Consider the following 20,208-nt stretch of genomic DNA (forward strand, 5'->3'; position numbering starts at 1 on the left):
TAACAAACCCAAGACAATGAAGAAAATGGTAATAGGAACATACATATTGATAATTACCTTAAATGTAAATGGATTAAATGCTCCAACCAAAAGACATAGACTGGCTGAATGGATAAAAAAACAATATTTGCTGTCTACAAGAGACCCACTTCAGACCTAGGGACACATACAGATCGAAAGTGAGGGGATGGAAAAAGATATTGCATGCAAATGTAAATCATAAGAAAGCTGGAGTAGCATGTCTCCTATCAAACAAAATAGACTTTAAAATAAAGATTATTACAAGAGACAAAGAAGGACACTACATAATGATCAAGGGATCAATCCAAGATGAAGATACAACAATTGTAAATACTTGTGCACCCAACATAGGAGCACCTCAATACATAAGGCAAGTGCTAACAGCCATTAAAGGGGAAATCGACAGTAACACAGTCATAGTAGGGGACTTTAACACCCCACTTTCACCAATGGGCAGTTCATACAAAATGAAAATAAATAAGGAAATATAAGTTTTAAATGATATTTTAAACAAGATGGACTTAATTGATATTTATAGGTCATTCCATCCAAAAATAACAGAATACTTTCTTCTCAAGTGCTCATGGAACATTCTCCAGGATAGATCATATCATGGGTCACAAATCAAGCCACAGTACATTTAAGAAAATTGAAACCATATCAGGTATCTTCTGCGACCACAACGCTATGAGACTAGATATCAATTACAGGAGAAAATCTGTAAAAACTGCAAACACATGGAGGCTAAACAATACACTACTAAATAACCAAGAGATCACTGAAGAAATCAAAGAGGAAATTAAAAAATACCTAGAAACAAATGACAGTGAAAACGCAATGACCCAAAACCTATGGGATGCAGCAAAAGCAGTTCTAAGAGGGAATTTTATAGCAATACAACCTACCTCAAGGAAAAAGAAACATCTCAAATAAACAACCTAATCTTACATCTAAAGTAATTAGAGAAAGAAGAACAAAAAACCCCCCAAAGTTAGCAGAAGGAAAGAAATCATAAAGATCAGATCAGAAATAAATGAAAAGGAAATGAAGGAAACAATAGCAAAGATCAATAAAAGTAAAAGCTGGTTCTTTGAGAAGATAAACAGAATTGATAAAGCATTAGCCAGACTCATCAAGAAAAAAAGGAAGAACACTCAAATCAATAGAATTAGAAATGAAAAAGGAGAAGTAACAACTGACACTGCAGAAATACAAAGGATCGTGAAAGATTACTACAAGCAACTCTATGCCAATAAAATGGACAACCTGGAAGAAATGAACAAATTCTTAGAAAAGCACAACCTTCTGAGACTGAGCCAGGAAGAAATAGAAAATATAAACAGACGAATCACAAGCACTGAAATTGAGACTGTGATTAAAAATCTTCCAACAAACAAAAGCCCAGGACCAGATGGCTTCACAGGTGAATTCTATCAAACATTTAGAGAAGAGCTAACACCTGTCCTTCTCAAACTCTTCCAAAAAGTTGCAGAGGGAGAAACACTCCCAAACTCATTCTATGAGGCCACCATCATCCTGATACCAAAACCAGACAAAGATGTCACAGAAAAAGAAAACTACAGACCAATATCACTGATGAACATAGATGCAAAAATCCTCAACAAAATACTAGCAAACAGAATCCAACAACACATTCATAGGATCACACACCACGTTCAAGTGGGATTTATCCCAGAGATGCAAGGATTCTTCAATATACACAAATCAATCAATGTTATAAACCATATTAACAAAATCCATGAGGTCATAGCCATATTAACATATGGATAAAAACCATATGATCATCTCAATAGATGCAGAAAAAGCTTTTGACAAAATTCAATACCCATTTATGATAAAAACTTTCCAGAGAGTAGGCATAGGGGGAACTTACCTCAACATAATAAAAGCAGACATGACAAACCCACAGCCAACATCATTCTCAATGGTGAAAAACAAACCATTTCCTCTAAGATCAGGAACAAGACAAGTTTGTCCACTCTCACCACTACTATTCAACATAGTTTTGGAAGGTTTAGCCATAGCAATCAAAGAAAAAGAAATGAAAGGAATCCAAATCAGAAAAGAAGAAGTAAAACTGTCACTGTTTGCAGATGACATGACACTATGCATAGAGAATCCTAAAGATGCTACCAGAAAACCACTAGACCTAATCAATGAATTTGGTAGAGTAGCAGGATACAAAATTAATGCACAGAAATCTCTTGCATCCCTATACACTAATGATGAAAAATCAGGAAGAGAAATTAAGGAAACACTCCCATTTGCCATTGCAGCAAAAAGAGTAAAATACCTAGGAATAAACCTACCAAAGGAGACAAAAGACCTGTATGCAGAAAACTATAAGACACTGATGAAAGAAATTAAAGATGATGCAAGCAGATGGAGAGGTATACCATGTTCTTGGATTGGAAGCATCAACATTGTGAATATGACTATGCTACTGAAAGCAATCTATGGATTCACGGCAATCTCTGTCAAACTACCAATGGCATTTTTCACAGAACTAGAACAAAAAATTTCACAATTTGTATGGAAACACAAAAGACCCCCAATAGCCAAAGCAATCTTGAGAAAGAAAAACGGAGCTGGAGGAATCAGGCTTCTTGACTTCAGACTATACTACAGAGTTACAGTAATCAAGACAGTATGGTACTGGCACAGAAACAGAAATATAGATCAGTGGAAGAGGATAGAAAGCCCAGAGATAAACCCATGCACATATGCTCACCTTATCTTTGATAAAAGAGGCAAGAATATACAAAGGAGAAAAGACAACCTCTTCAATGAGTGGTGCTGGGAAAACTGGACAGCTACATGCAAAATAATGATATTAGAACACTCCCTAACACCATACACAAAAATAAACTCAAAATAGTTTAAAGACTTAAATATAAGGCCGGACACTATAAAACTCTTAGAGGCACACATAGGCAGAACACTCTATGACATAAAACACAGCAAGATCGTTTCTGACCCACCTCCTAGATAAATGGAAATAAAAACAAAAGTAAACAAATGGGACCTAAGAAAGTTAAAAGCTTTTGCACAGCAAAGGAAACCATAAACAAGACGAAAAGACAACCCTCAGAATGGGAGAAAATATTTGCAAATGAAGCAATTGACAAAGGATAATCTCCAAAATATACAAGCAGCTCATGCAACTCAATATAAAAAAAACAAACAACCCACTCCAAAAATGGGAAGAAGACCTAAATAGACATTCTCCAAAGAAGATATACAGATTGCCAACAAACACCTGTAAGGATGTTCAACATCACTAATCATTAGAGAAATGCAAATCAAAACTACAATGAGATATCATCTCACACCGGTCAGAATGGCCATCATCAAAAAATCTACAAACAATAGATGCTGGAGTTGGTGTGGAGAAAAGGGAACCATCTTGTACTATTGGTGGGAATGTAAATTGATACAGCCCCTATGCAGAACAGTATGGAGGCCTTAAAAAACTAAAACTAGAACTACCATACGACCCAGCAATTCCACTACTGGGTATATATCCTGAGAAAACCATAATTTGAAAAGAGTCATGTACCACAGTGTTCATTGGAGCTCTATTTACAATAGCCAGGACATGGAAGCAACCTTAACTGTCCATCGACAGATGAATGGATAAGATAAAGAAGATGTGGCAGATATATACAGTGGAATATTACTCTGCCATAAAAAGAAATGAAATTGAGTTATTTGTAGTGAGGTAGATGGACCTAGAGACTGTCATATAGAGTGAAGTAAGTCAGAAAGAGAAAAACAAGTACTATATGATAGCACATATATATGGAATCTAAAAAAAAAAAATGGTTCTGAAGAACCTCGGACAGGAATAAAGATGCAGATGTAGAGAATGAACTTGAGGACATGGGGACGGGGAAGGGTAAGCTGGGACGAAGTGAGAGAGTGGCATGGGCATATATACACTACCAAGTGTAAAATAGATAGCTAGTGGAAAGCAGCCGCATAGCACAGGGAGATCAGATCGGTGCTCTGTGACCACCTAGAGGGGTGAGATAGGGAGGGTGGGAGGGAGACACAAGAGGGAGGAGATATGGGGATACATGTATATGTATAACTGATTCACTTTGTTATACAGCAGAAACTAACGCACCATTGTAAAGCAATTATACTCCAATAAAATGTAATTGGGGAGACTTTCCTGGTGGTCCAGTGGTTAAGACCTTGCCTTCCAATGCAGGCAGGTGTGGGTTCGATGCCTGGTCAGAGAGCTAAGATTCCACATGCCTCGGGGCCAAAAAAAAAAAAAAAAAAAAAAAGGAAATATAAAACAGAAGCAATATTGTAACAAATTCAATAAAGACTTTAAAAATGGTCCACATCAAACAAAAAAAAAATCTTAAAAAAATAAATTAAAAAAAATGTAATTGGGAATGAGAAAATAGTTTACTAAGGGATCCAGAATTGAAAAGTATATTTATTTTTCTTTATTCAGCAGTTACCTCATTCAAGGATATGTCTGTTTTTACCCTATGATTGTTTATGCCTTTCAGGAGAACCATTATCATTTAACCTAAATACATTTGTATTTCCTTTTCAAGGTGAGGACCAAGGATCATATATTTGATAATGTTGGCCACCTTATCAGATACCACATGGATAATAGTTTGCCAATCATCTCTTCTGGAAGCGAAGTAAGCCTTAAACAACCAGTGAGAAAAGATAATAATCCAGTACTTTTGCATTCCAACAAATGACAGTGTGGAAGTACCATCACACTGATACTTCAGGAAAGTCCATTTTGTATTAGGACACAAAGATAATTCACACTTGGTTTCTAGAAAAATTAGAGCACAAACTGCGAAGTGTATCTTTCTGAGACCATCATGGACTAGGTCCTTTATAAAACAAAGAACTAACAAAAATTGATCTTCAGAAAGTGAAAATCAGAAAAGGGGAAGAGGGTGGGTCCCTTTAAAAGAAAGTATACATATGCACGGATGTCACTTTTTAAGGCCATATTGCATTGATAACAAGCTAAAAAAAGCACAGGGCCTCCCTGGTGGCGCAGTGGTTGAGAGTCCGCCTGCCGATGCAGGGGATACAGGTTCGTGCCCCGGTCTGGGAGGATCCCACATGCCGCGTAGCGGCTGGGCCCGTGAGCCGCGTAGCGGCTGGGCCTGTGAGCCGTGGCCGCTGAGCTTGCGCGTCCGGCAACGGGAAAGGCCACGACAGTGAGAGGCCCACATATCGCAAAAAAAAAAAAAAAAAAAAAGCACAATTAAAATTTCACGTGCTGAAGACAACTTGAATGAACTGCTGGGGCAGTGGTATGTGCCTTTCAACTTGATAATTTGGGGACATTTTCGTATTGGGGAGATTAGTTCTAAATGTCTTCATATACTATAACTATAGAACCATTTGCCAAAAAAGTTTTTCCTTGTTATAAAAATAAGAAGCCATTTGCTTAATAGTTATTGACTTTATTACATTTTCTGTTTGGTAACACTTTCACCCCAGTGTTAAAATAAATTTGACATTGAATTTGGACTGTGTCTATACCAGTGGAATCAAATCAAGGGCCACTGAAAGCATTGGTCAGTTTCATTGGTCTGTCCCATTTGCTGTTTAAAGGGCTGGAGCCCAAATTTTTTGTCCTAGTATTTCTCAATCTTTGCTGTTTGGACCGTTTGTATGCAACATATGACAAACTAAAGAAGCCAAATCTATGTCATTTCTGATTTCATCGTATTTCTCCCTCCTTCCCTCTCCCCCTCCCCCTCCCCTCCAAAAAAGAGCTCATGAGTGCATGGATTTAAAAGATGGCAAACAAACCAGTGTTCTTCATATTCAATCTCGAAATTGGTTCCATTCTTATTTAAAGCACCGAATTTATTTTAAAGTATGGGGAAATATCCCCTTGATTGATGGTGACTGAATCATAGGCCCTCATCTACATGTATCCTTAGTACCTTTTCTAGATATGACCAGACAAAATGTACCAGGGAGAAAACACTGAATGAAACAATTGGAAAGGTTTGACACATGCAGGCACACTTGGTAAACCAATGATGTAATGAAGCGTTGTGTAAGCAAAAGCACTGGACTGGGCCTCATTGTGATCTTGAGCAACTTGCTGAATCTGTCTGGACTCCAGTTTCCTTGTCTATAAAATGAGGGAGCTGGGCTAGATGAATTCATAGGTCCATTTCAGCCCTAACATAATATGAATTTATAAAAGGCAAATTTTTCATTTATTAGGGGTCAGTGTTGATAACCAGTCTGTATAATTAAGCTTGAAACTGCAGCTTTTTCCTTTAGTCTGTGTCTGTACTCATTGAGATCATCATTCAGATAGCAGAGATCTTGAGCCTTTCAGTCAAAAACATTGAAACTTTGGAAAAATATAAGTGATGGTAGTAGAAGTAGATTTGGTTATTTTTTTATTTTTATTTTTTATTTTTTGCGGCATGTGGGCCTCTCACTGTTGTGGCCTCTCCCGCTGCAGAGCACAGGCTCCAGATGCGCAGGTTCAGTGGCCATGGCTCACGGGCCCAGCCGCTCCGCGGCACGTGGGATCTTCCTGGACCGGGGCACGAACCCGCGTCCCCTGCATCGGCAGGTGGACTCTCAACCACTGCGCCACCAGGGAAGCCCAGATTTGGTTATTTTGAGTGGCAGAAAACGACTTCAGTCTCAGCCCTCTACCTGCCTTTGCATATAGAGATATGGCCATTATTTTAGAGTTTTTTGTGTTTTTTTTTTTATCTTGAGTTATCTGGACAATTGCCTTAACTCTACTTCACTTTGGATGTGTAGATACAACTTAATCTTTGTAATTGTGAAATGTTTGCTAAGTTTTAAGTAAAATGAGAGAAACTTCTTTCACATAGAAATCATCAGAAACCAAGCACACTGAACTCTAATATTTTTATGTGAAGGTTTATGCTTTTATTTTACTTCTACTGCCATTGGCTTCTTAGATAGGTTTGTTTCCTTTTATACAACTAGGAAATAATGTATTTTTCCTCAATTTTGCATACACTGTAGTTCTTGATTATTTGTCCTCGTAAAGGGGATGAGCATGAGTATAAATCAGCGAAGTTTATGGGTGATCTTATTATCTTAACAGAGACAGAGCAGGGCTGTGGTCTCATTCTGGTTGAGCAGAGTGATAACTGGGTGGCCAGAAGTTCTTGATAGAAGATGATGCAAAGAGTATAGCTGGCGTGAGCAGGACACATAGACGGTCAGTGTTTGACTGTAACGGTGTGGTAGTTGGATGAGCAAACACCACACTTGCAACAACGGGCACAGTTAAAGGGAAACAACAAAAGAAGTGTTTGCCTGCATGCTCTTTTAATGTCACATCCTTATCTTCATCTGTCTTAAGGTGGAAATCCATTTGCATATAAATACCTGTAAACAACTTAAAAAAATAAATGATTATTGCTTTGTGATGACTGACAGTATATGTCTGTTGTTTGGGATTTAGAAAATTTATCGTTTGTAGGATGCGTCAGGGTCCTGACAGGAAACAGCTGGCTCACTTAAATTGGGTGACTAGTGGAGAGTTTGATAAAGGGACTATTGACAAAGGTGTGGGCGAAGTGTGGGGAAGCCACAAGGGAGGATGCAGTGCTCTTCAACCAGTGAAGGAGTAGGGGAGGGAGCAGTAACAGAATCTGGAGGGAGAGCTGTGTGAAAGGGCTGCCTTGTAGGAGCTGTGGCCTGCAGAGGAGGCACTTAACCAGCCCTGGGAACTCCACTGGGAGGAGGCTAAGTGGCATTATACTCAGTGGATGAAGGATAGCCTTTCAGCAAATGATGCTGGAGCAACAGTACATCTGAAAGTAAAAGAATGAACCTCACACTTTGTGTAAACGTTAGCTCAAATGGATTATGGACTTAAATGTGAAATGTAAAACTGTGATAACTTTTAGGATAGAACAACGTAGAGGAAAGTCTTTAGGCTATAAGGCAAGGCAAAGAGTCCTTAGACATGATCTGTTAAAGGAAAAACTGGTATGTTGTACTTCATCAAAAGTACACATTTTTGGGAATTCCTGGTGGTCCAGTGGTTAGGACTTTGCACTCTCACTGCCGAGGGCCTGGGTTCAATCCCTGGTTGGGGAACAAGCCAAAAAAAAAAAAAAAAAGGAAAAAAAGTACAAATTTTTGATCTGTGAAAGCTCTGATAAGAGGATGAAGGACAAGCTGTGGACTGGGAGGAAATATTTGCAAACCAAATGTCTAGAATAAATAAAAAAGCTCTTAAAACTCAACATAAAAATTCTACTTAGAAAATGGGCAAAAAACATGCATAGACATTTCACTGAAGGTATACAGATGGCAAAAAGCAGGTGAAAATATATTCAACATCATTAGGCAGTAGGGAAATGCAAATTAAAACCACAATGAGCTGTTACTACATACATAACAGAACGAGTAAATGAAAAATAACGACAACACTAAATGTTGGCTAGGATGAGAAGAAAGTAGATCACACATACATTCCTGGGGAGACTGTAAAATAGTGCAGCCAGTCCGAAAAGCAGTTTGGTAGTTTATTAAAAAAGTAAACATGCAACTTACATTCAACCCAACAATTGTATTCCCGTGCATTGATCACAGAGAAATAAAAACTTATGTTCACACAAAAACTTGTACAGGAGTGTTTATAGTAGTGCTGTTTGTAATGACCTAAAACTGGAAAAGTCTTCAATGTTCCTTTGGTGTGTGAATGTTATACAAACTGTGGTACATCCGTACCATGGAATACTACCCAGCAGTAAAAAAGAATGAGATGATGAGATGCTGATACAACCACTTGGATGATCTTCAGAGAATATGCAGAGCAAAAACAAGCTAATCCCAAAAGTTTATGTACCATAAAACTACATTTATATAACATTCTTGAAATGTTGTTTCTATAAAATTATTGAAATGGAGAACAGATTAAGGAAGGAGTCAGTAGGAGAGAGGGACATGAGTACAGTTGTAAAAGAGCAACATGAGAGATCCTTGTGTGATTGAATTGTTTTGAATCTTGACTGTGTCAATGTGGATATCTTGTTCGTGTTATTGTACTACAGTTTTGTGAGGTGCCATCATTGGTGGAAGCTGGGTAAAGCTTACAGGAGGTGTCCCTGTATTATTTCTTGCAATCACATGTGAATCTACAATTTTCTCAAAATAAGAAGTTTAATTTAAAACGAGTGGGGAGGTAAAAGTTAGATATGGCAAGAGATTCTAAGACGATTGCCACTTTAACCCTTGGCAGGTTCACCGAATATACTAAGTCCACCGAACATGGTGGTTGGCTCATCTTCGTAGTCCCAGGTCCCATGCTTCTAGCACTAGGAGGGGCCATTTGGCTGAGCTGCATGAGAACACCTCCATTACCTACTCAAATGTAAATGTTTGATGGCATCTCCAAAGATACATTGATAAGATCAAAGGGTGGCAAACATAGACTGGTCAGCTCTGTGCAGACTCCCTTAGATCCGCTGAGCCATTTCTGTGTGTTTTGCTCCTAACTGCCTGCACAGGTGACTGTTGATTCTAAGGACAACCTCAGGCTAGGGGAGCTGCTTTGGGTTACCAAGAGCCAGAAGTGCCCATGGACTTCCTCTTCCCCTTCTCTGGTGCAGGAACAGGAAGGCTCAGCCAATTGCCCCATCCTGATTACGCTCCAGAGCTCCCTCCCTGTAGGGTCAGGTTGGGGCCAGCACTTCTCCTGAAAACATATCCCTGCCTGGCTTCTTCCCCTTCCCTGTCCAGCTTCCTCACTCCCTAGCAGCTTGCTCAGGGAAGCCCTTCCTTAGTAAATCATTTGCACTCAAATTTTCATCCCAAAGTTCACTTCTGGGAACCTGAGCAAAGATAGAAGAATATCAAATAACTTTAAACATGTATCCCATTACTGGACAATAATATCTAAGTGTTCAAATACATTAACATTTTAAATAAATCCTATGATTTCTTATAAATGGTATCATTATGTTGTATTTTGTTAATATCCATTGAACATGTTATGTAAGCATATAAAGTACACACCAGTTTTATAATCTTGTCTTGGTACTTCTTTCTTTCCTTTTTAATCTACTGTTTCAAGAAGCAGAAGTAGACTGTGGCATCTGGGAGGTTCTGCATTCCGTGTTCAAATATAATTTTTGCAGCTTTGGATCTTTATCAAATGGTCATCATCACTTTTCTAATAGCTTTTACTGGTTTTCTGATTAAAAACCTTGATGCTATGGAAACTCGTAAGCATTAAATGCAGGCAATTGGCTTTCACACTTTTGGCTGGAGAGCATTGAAGAGGCAAAAGACTATTGTCCCACATACCTTTCATCCCCCAACCCCTTCCTTTTCTTGTGAAAAATATGACTCAGTGACGATAAAGAACTAGAGAGGAACAACAGGAATTGTTTACTCACTTTTAGGGGAGGAATATGATACTGTTCCTATGATTTTATATTCCAAAATACTGCCCTATACATTTTTCAAAAAATGAGTAATTTTATCACTTGCCTTGATAATACATTGTTAGTTACTTAAATAGAATAAATTAATAACCAACACATTTCAATAAAGCATAAGGAAATTTCAGAGGAATTATAAATTGACTTTAGTAATAGATTACTAGTGACAAAAATTGAACCTCAACTTGCATATTAAAGTTGTTATAGGAAAAGTGTAAATTAATATATGAAAGCAGATAACACTACGTGCAGTTAGGTTAACCAAACTCACAACAAACTTAATTGGTATTGATGGTGCCAAGCAAAGCTGGTTTATAATTAAGAAGCAGGAATAACAGCTCTTAAAAACCATGACTTCCTGGGAATGGTGCTATTAACATCCCTCTCCCAAAAGTGGGAATTTCAGTTATCTTCAAGTGTGCATGAGCAGGAACTTTACAATGTTGCACATAGAAATGATGAATAATCCTTCTTGGTAAACTTAAATAACATGCTAACTTTGATTTACAAATTCTAAACATTAGTAGCCCCTAACATCTTACTTGGTAGATTCCTATAAGGTAAACCTTAGCTGTATGTAAAATAAAAAACCTATAAAATTGCAAGTTATTTTCCCATGATAACTGGAGAAACGACTTGTGTGTTTGTGTCATGTAATGACCCATCAGGAATATCCTTAAGGTCCTTAAGGTCCATCAGTGGGCCATGGATCATGTTTGGAGAATCACTGGTCTAGGCTTTTCAAATATAATCTGTCACAAATGCATCTTAGTCATAAACATTTGGTTGCGAAGAATGGAAACACACCTGTATTAATTTCCTAGGTCTGCCTCAACAAAGTACCACAAACTAGCTTAAAACAGCAGAATTTTATTCTCTCACAGTTCTGGAGGCTAGAAGTCTGAAAATAACGAGTTGATAGGACCATGCTTCCTCAGAATGCTCTAGGGAAGAATCCCTTGCCAGTTTCTGGTGGCCCCGGATGTTCCTTGGCTTGTAGCAATGTAACTCCAGTTTGTTCCTCTGTCTCCACGTGGCTGTCTTCTCCTTGCGTGTCTTTCTGTGTCCTTTCCTCTTCTTTTAAGGACACCAGTCATTAGATTTAGAGCCCATCCTCATCCAGTATGACCTCATATTAACTAATTACATTTGCAAAGACTATTTCCAAATAAAGTCACATTCTGAGTTCTGGGTGGACATGAAATTTGGGGGAACGCTATTCAACCCCTTACAAGCTTATTCAAGTAAAAAGATGTTTTAAAGTTCAGATTATCACAGAACCAAGGAAAAGATGAACTGTCAGGCTTCATAAAGCACAGGAACCAGGCAGATCCATGGCTCCGAGTGGCAGAAGTTCATGATCATCATCTGTGTTCCACCATATACATGACACAGCTATGGAAGAAGCATATTTCCCATAAAATACAGAAAATGTAATAAAAATCTGCTTCTGTAGGGTTACCACTTGACCCAGTTTCATGGAGTCATTTCCGTTATCTGGGAAGGGAATATGATTGGCGCAGCTTGGGTCTGGTGCTCACCTTTGACCCAATCAGGTATGGCCAGGTCTTGGAGTGGTGGGGAGGTGATGGTGGTGAGGTCATAGTGGCTGAGGGCAGGTGTAGATTCTGTGATAAGTAGCTTAGTCAGGGAAGGCATTTTGACACTTTACATCATTATTAAGCCCCTAAAACAGTGCTTGGTACAAAGTATATGCTCAAAAAATACTATTGAATATACACCAAATAATGGTTTGATATTCCTCAAATAACACTGTTAAATAGTGTTTCTACATTTTTAAAGCTCTTTCACACAATCTTATTTCATCCTTTTTACAATCCTGCAAAGCAGTTATTATCACTCCTATTTTCAAATAAGACTTGGCTCCACAGAGGGATTAAATAAATTGTGGACAAAAGCTAGTAGGTGGTAGAGCTGGAACTTGAACTCAGATCCTCTTTACGTTCAGTGCTTTTTTGAGGATAGCACTCCTTATTGCAGGATGGCATTACTTTGACCTGATAGCTCTGACACCAAAGAGAAGGTAGGAAAAGGAAGGAATGAGGGCTTAGCTGAACCTTTATAAATGATCTGAATGGGAGGGACCACATCTCAACAACAGGCATTTCCCCTTGAAATGTAAATGAGTCTGGTAGAGATAGCCCCTCCCAGCTCACAGATGTGTCAAAAATGCAGGATAAACATTGACCCAACATTCTACAAATAATCTTTCCAGCATTCAACGTCTTTGGCAGTTTTTCTCTCTTTTTCCGCATTTGTCTTTATTACCCCAGGATGCCTCTGTGTGCTTGTGTTTCTCTGGATGTAAGTTCATTCCTTGTGTGTTACCGTACCTTACCTGTGTAGCATGCCTTTCCCATCCCTCCAGGTTTCAAGCTCTTCTGTTGGCTATCTTGTCCCAGCCTACTTCTCCAATCTTATCTCTAAATACAAGAATCCTTTACTTTTGCTGATCTGCCCTTCATTTGCTAATCAACCTGCCTGTTGACTCTTCCTCTTCTTCCAGGAACTTTCCCTGAGGGATCCTTCCTTACATGTTCACTTTTCCCCAGAATTATTACTATCTACTCATATTGCATGTAGTAAACTACTTTTTTTGTGTGTTATCATTTCTCTTTTTATGTAAGCATCTTGCACCTCAGAGTGTGGGTGCCTCGCTGGCAGGGGTCCTGCCTCTCACTTTATATATCAAGCACCTAGACCAGGAATTAAACACGATAGGCAGTCAAGAAAATTTCATTGATTATAATATGTCCATAACTCCACTCAAATCCATTTTTAAAAAAGGCAAGGGGCTCTGATTTATTTTTTATTTTGATTTATTCTATTTTTTTGTGACTTAGGTGCTTAAGTCTCACTTACATTTTATATATAGTGATGAGCTCTGGATTTAGAGATAAAGGAGCTGGGTTCAAAATTCTGTCTCTGTCTCACATTAACTGTGTAACCTTCGACACTTTTATTATTATTATTATTTATTTATTTTTCATCAGTTTCTTACACTGTAAAATGGGATCCTAATACCTGTACTAGCCCCTCACAGGGTTGTTGTGAGGAAAAGTGAGCTAGTGTCTGTGAAAAAACTTACCAATGTCTAAAGCACTATGTAAGGGATTATAAACACTGTCTCCTCATGTGCTTTCCTGCCTTAACATCTTTTCTTTTTTCTTTCATCTCTCTAATAGTTGTTTGTGGTCAGGGATCATTTAGCATTCTTGCTGTAGCATTTCATCTTAACCCTTAGCACAGGATGCTACACGCAGCTTGCTGATGGGCTGCCGTGAGATGTGGAAAGCCCATAAGCCTAGTTCTCACTAACAGACACCTTGGCTCAGATTTCAACAACTGCCATTTACCTGAATGCCTTTTATTTGCTTTTTCTGGCACAAAGAGCTTTCATTTTATTTGTTGGTTCATTCATTTACTCATTTATCAAGTTTGTTTTGAGTGCCTACCTGGGGCCACAAAGCAAAGTAAGTGCCTTAAGATATTGACGTTGGACTGAGTGAAACATTCACACAGTAGATAACAAGGATTATAATAAGACATGTACACTGTGTCCAAAGGGGGGAAAGATCATTTCTACCAAGGGAGGGAGGTGTGTGTCATGAAAGGCTTCAGAGCAGGTGCTCATCTATCTTGAAGACTGAGTAGCTGGGGAAGTTAAGTGGGGCAATCAATACAGGTGAAAGAAATAGCTTGAGCAAAACAAAAGCACTCTGGGAACCACGGGCAGCTGGGTCAGAGATTTCACTCATCTGTTGCTCTGGATTGAGTACCTAATGTGTGCCAGACCCTTATGCTTAGTGGATGGGGTTATAGGGGTCAGTGTAGGGGTGGGATGGTGAGGTAGCAAATGAAAGCTAGCCAGATTGTGAACAACCTTTAACAACGCTTTTACTCCATACTAGTATATATGGGAAGGGGTTAAGAGGATGTACTACCAACTCCTTGATATTCACTGGAACCCTTTTACCCCAGGAAGGTGGATACAATAATTGACTTTACCGCAGACTGGGCAGCTCTGTCCTAAAGGACAGGTTAACATATACCAGAGTGACAGGAACATTCGCACTCGAGGAAATTCAAGTAGTGAATAAACATGTAGAGAATGTGTCATCTCATCAGCAATTAAAGAAACGCATTCAAACAAGGCGGGACCTAGTAAGCAAGAAGACAAAGTGAAACGACCTCTAAGGCTGTTAAGGTGATGGGGAAGCAGGCACGTTAGAGAATCAGAAGGGCAATACAAAAACCTCCAAGGTGGGGCTTCCCTGGTGGCGCAGTGCTTGAGAGTCCGCCTGCCGATGCAGGAGACGCGGGTTCGTGCCCCGATCCGGGAAGATCCCACATGCCGTGGAGCGGCTGGGCCCGTGGGCCATGGCAGCTGAGCCTGTGCGTCCGGAGCCTGTGCTCCGCAAATGGGAGAGGCCACAACAGTGAGAGGCCCGCATAACGCAAAAAAAAAAAAAAAAAAAAACAAAAACCTCCAAGGTGGGTTCGTTGGGGAAAGTGAGGGATTCAGTGTGCTGCAGCTGAGAACTGGGATTTAGGAGTGGAGAGCGCAGGGGGGACGAGTCACTGCACTAGGTGGTGAGGGGAGGGGCAAGGAGTTCGGGCAAAACCGGTTCATCCTAGGAAAGGGCAGGAGGCCAGGTGCTTGGGCGTCTCTATGCAACCGATAGGCCCGCCCCCTCTAGAGTCAACCCTTCCGTAATTGGCTCACGGATTCACCAATGGGCACACAGGAGGAGCTTCCCGCCACCTCTGGCGCCCGCTTTTAAACAGCCGTATAGTATTGCAACTGCTGGAGGACTTCTCAACCTAGCTTGAGAAAGGCGGAGACTTCCGCCTCTACGCCCTGCCTCAAGCCGGCATGGCCCCGCCCACCAGGCCCGCTTCTAACCAGCGATTGAAGGAGTCGGCTGCTCCTCGGGGTTCCGTGGGTTCAGTTGTGACTAGGACGGAGCTAGCGGGTTAGATCCCGGGTGAGGGGTTTGCTAGAAGTTGGCTTTCGGCGGGAGCTAGGGTGTCTCCGCGGTGACAGCATCCGTGGCCTCCGGTGAGTTTCGCTTCTTGGCTGGGCTTGGGGCTGGGATAGGAGGAGGTGCGGGGTCCTTGGGATGCTGGCTGAGGCTTCCCGGAGGACTGACCTGTCCCCTCCCCAAATCCCGCGGTGGTGGACTGCTTGCGGGTGGCGGGGCTCCGCCTTTGACTTTGAAGTGTCATCCAGACCCCAAGATCCTACTTAGTAGTGATGTCTGGGAAGCCCTCCTCGCCTCCTCCAGGCCGCTAGGGTAGCGTTGAGACCCGACCCTGGGGAACCCCGCCGTGGTCACCCTGGCGCCGTGCCAGGCTCACAGTGGGTGCTCTGTACACGTGTGTTGACTGAGTGCATGTAACGCTGGCAGCCCAAGCCAGCAGCCCCAGGCCTCCTGGGCTCCGTGCAGCATGGGTCTCGCGGTACCCGTTTGCTGTGCTATAGTTGACGCCAAACGGAGTTCCTTGGTAGGGCCCTGAGTTTATCTTCGTTAAACCTGTGGTTACCTGCTTGCTGCATCCTCTGGGCACCCTGAATGTATTTGTCCAAGCTGCTGTCATTAGCACTGATCACAGATTATTGTCATCCTTTGTTTTTTTTTTTTTTTTTTTTTTCTGTTTGCATGATCCCCCTCACTAATGAGAAGCCTGCCACAAGAGAGGAGAATCACTTTGAATATGTCATGGAGCAGTGCCCTGGCTGCCTGGGGCAAGTGGAAAGAACTTTTGAGTCAGGCAAACCTGTGTTCCATTCCCAGCCCAATCACTTAGTAATTTCCCTGACCTCTGGTCTTCAACCACAACATGGGGTGATGATAGCCAACTCAGGTTTACTGGAGGATTCCATGGAGGATTGTGTGCACCGCACTAACTCACGAAATGCCAGGCTTCCCACTGCCTTCATTTTGAGTTCAATAAAATAATCAATCCACTTTCAAAAACCATCACAAAATAAAACTGCCTTTTTAAAAAAGCATCAGAGCCACTGCTGTTTCTTGTGTTTGGGGTTGGTTTTTGTTCAATGTTCAGAACCTGGGAAGCAATTCTCTTTCAAAAACCATCACAATATAAAACTGCATTTTTAAAAAAGCATCAGAGCCACTGCTGTTTCATATGTGTTTGGGGTTGGTTTTTGTTCAATGTTTAGAACCCAGAATCAACCAAGAAATAAAGAGTGAGAGGAGCTGGCGTTAGAGTGAGGGACTATCGTTAACCGAAGGAAATGGCCCTGGCCACCAAGCGTCCCTAAGTGCTACTCAACATCTGGCACCTGCAGCCACAGACTCAGCACATCTGCAGGCGTCAATCATTCTAACCAGCACTTCACAAGAGAATGGCTCATATATCGTTGTTATGGCTTCTGTCTGCAGAAAAAACCCGCCATGATCCTGCACCCACTGGGTGACATCTCATCCAAATCATCTCGTAAAGTATTTTTATTCTCTTCTCTGCATCACGCAAGCCTCGATTAGGTTTCGTGTGAATTCTCTGTAATCCGCCCTAGGATCTTCCCAGACCGGGGCACGAACCCGTGTCCCCTGCATCGGCAGGCGGACTCTCAACCACTGCGCCACCAGGGAAGCCCTCATCCTGTGTTTTTATGTGTGTTTCTTTCCCTTCACCAAATCCTGATGAACTTTGTAATCTTGAACAGTGCTTGGCAAGTAATTGTTAAATGAATAAATAGGCCTCCTAAGTCGGGTATTGCAAGCCTGAAACAGGCTAGTGTGCTCTGGCTATTTCCATTCTAGAAAGGAAGCTAGCATGTAAGCAAGTAAGTAGAATTTCCTAACTCTCAGGGCACTTAAAGACCCTTTTGTGGCACTTAGCCTTTTCTGTCTTACAGTCATGAACTTGAGTGTCATTTAAGCTGAATTTCACCATAGCCTTCACAATGCATGACAATTTATATGCACCTCCTAGATGTGAATGCACTCAACTAAATGAGGGCTGAAATTGAAGCTATAAGAAAAGTATAATAAATATAGCCTGAAAGTGCCAAAGAATGACTAATTTCATGGGGGGAGTGTATCTTGAAGAAGTGGCATTTTCATCCTAGAAAAGATTGCAGAATTTGAAGGAAAGTTTCCCACACACTGCATATTCACCTTTTCTCAGATATACTGAATGCTGTTTATTCTTTTAACCTCTTTTGTAGCTGGCAGACTTCTATTCATGAGTAACATGTCATGATACAAAAAAAACTAAGATGTATTGATTGGTACACAGTGCTAAGCGCTTCATGTACATTAGTCTTGTGAATCTTGGTAACCAATCTTTGATGTAGGTACTGTTTTTTACCCCCATTTTATTAATGAAGAAATGGAAACAGTTGTGCAAGTTTGCACAGCTGTTAAGCAGGAGAGCCAGAACTGAGCCCAGGTTGTCTGAATGAGTGCCCTCATTCTTAACCACTTAACAGCCATATTGTGTCCTTTAAGATCTACTTCTAAAGTCTTTGCGTGAAACTTCTTTCAGCCTTATTTTCTTAGCACAGTTAATTTGTACTTTGTACTTTCCTCTATTACAGAATGTATTACAAGGTATCATTTAACTATTAATTCATATCATTGTTTCCCTAAGGGGCTGTAAGCTTCCCATGGCTGGTAGTATGTCTTAGATACATCTAGGCTATAACCTGGCCCACAGTAGGTGCTCAGTAAAATATTTATTGAAATAATAAATCTGTAGAGAGCAACATGAATGTATTATATTCATTCAACAAATATTGGTTGTGTGCAAAGGGTGGGGGAGATACATTTAAATTCTGCCCCCAGAGTGCTTATAGGCTATTAGATGAGGCAAAAACAATGCTACTTTTGCTTTCTAATGTTTTCCAATTAAACACACATTGGTCTTTCTCATTGCAAGGAGGGCAAAGAAAACATAACCAGCGACAACAAAATGAGTAATGAGTGGGACATATGACAGAACATAGCCTTGTAAATAGGTTCAGAAAAAGTTATCTATCTAGGAAGAAAGTATTAACCATCTTGCTATTAAAAAAAAAAGCATACTGTACACTTATTCTGCATCTTGATTTTTTAAATAGTCAATATATATATAGATATTTCATTATTTTTATTAGTGACACAGTATTGCCAAATTTATTCAAAAGTACTTTTACTAGGGCAAATGTTCTTTTTCAATATATTAATATTGATAGTTCTCAAGATGGTTTTCCCAATTCATACTTTCATCAGCAATTCATGAGGATGCCTGTTTCCTATAAAATAGCCACCACTAGGGCTTCCCTGGTGGCCCAGTGGTTAAGAATCCGGCTGCCAATGCAGGAGACACAGGTTCGAGCCCTGGTCCGGGAAGATCCCACATGCCGTGGAGCAGCTAAGCCCCTGTGCCACAACTGCTGAGCCTGCGCTCTAGAGCCTATGAGCCACAACTACTGAGCCTGCATGCCACAACTAATGAAGCCTGTGTGCCTAGAACCGGTGCTCCACAACAAGAGAAGCCACAGCAGTAAAGCCCGCGCACCACAACGAAGAGTAGCCCCTGCTCGCCACAAGTAGAGAAAAGACCCAATGCAGCCAGAAATAAATAAAATAAATTAAAAAAAAATAGCCACCACTAGCTGTTATCATGTGTTTGTTTTTAATCTAGTGGTTGAAAATCATATTTCATTGTTTAAATGGCGCTTTGAATTCTTTGTGAGATTAAGCATCGGTTCAAGTTCATTGAGCATTTGCATTTCTTTTTTTTTTAATGAAATGTATCAGTTGCCCATTTTAAATTGAGTTGTCTTCTTCTCATTTCTTTGTGAGAATTGTATATTGGGACTTTCTCTTGTGTTTTGCAAGTCTCCTTCTCATTATTATTTTACCCTTTGATGATTTTTTTTTATACAAAATATTTGACTTGCTAATGATTGTTTTGGCCATATACAGTTTCTTTTTGTATGTGTGTATAAGTTTCCGTCAGGTTTTTCCTTTATGGCTTCTGGGTTTATTATCTTGCTAGTTTTTTCTTTTTAATTTAAGCAGCCTCTTTTATTGTTCTGAATATTATAGTAAAGTCTCTGATAGCAGTAATCAGTAGTGATTAATAAGCAGAAGAAAAGCATTAGCTTTTATTTTAAATTTTAGTTAAATACTAATTACCTTTTTAGTCTCCCTCTTTGTTTTTTAAGCCACAGTAAGTTTATCAAATTTCCCTTAATGACTAAAATAATTTCTTATGGTCTCTGGTAGTTTACACTTTTCAGAAGGAAAGCTAATTTGTACCTTCTCCTCCCAGTGGAGAGAGTTTGTTCTTTCAGATATTTTCAGATTTCTTCTTTAATGACATGGTTTGGGTTTAAAATGCCATTCAAAAAAAAAGATATAGTTTTGTCTTTTACATTTTCTTCACATAAAAATGAAAATAGGGAATTCCCTGGCAGTCCAGTGGTTAAGACTCCGCAGTTTCACTGCTAAGGGCCTGGCTTCAATCCCTGGTTTGGGAACTAAGATCCTGCATGCTGTGCAGCCAAAAAAAAAAAGAGAAAACTAGACTTTATTAAAAGAAAAAGAAAATACCTTGTAGAATTCATTATTCTCTATCTGAGGAAAAGTAGTTCTTTATTTAAAATAACTGTATTTAGCAATAAGCTCTTGTAAATCTTAATGTTCTTTTTCAGTATTCAGCA

At 40.0% G+C, this 20,208-nt stretch overlaps 1 protein-coding gene across 2 annotated transcripts in view; it reads left to right on the plus strand.

Moving 5' to 3' along the window:
- Window positions 1-4,775, plus strand: part of SHC4 (SHC adaptor protein 4) — a 127,844-nt gene extending 123,069 nt beyond the window's left edge. For both annotated transcript variants that reach the window (XM_007455552.1, XM_007455551.1), the window contains one exon: window positions 4,620-4,775. In XM_007455552.1, the coding sequence (XP_007455614.1) occupies window positions 4,620-4,775 (156 nt within the window). The remainder of the gene's footprint in view (window positions 1-4,619) is intronic.
- The last annotated feature ends 15,433 nt before the right edge of the window (window positions 4,776-20,208 follow it).

The sequence above is a fragment of the Lipotes vexillifer genome, unplaced genomic scaffold, assembly GCF_000442215.2.
Source record: "Lipotes vexillifer unplaced genomic scaffold, Lipotes_vexillifer_v1.1 scaffold24, whole genome shotgun sequence".
Lineage (NCBI taxonomy): Eukaryota > Metazoa > Chordata > Mammalia > Artiodactyla > Lipotidae > Lipotes > Lipotes vexillifer.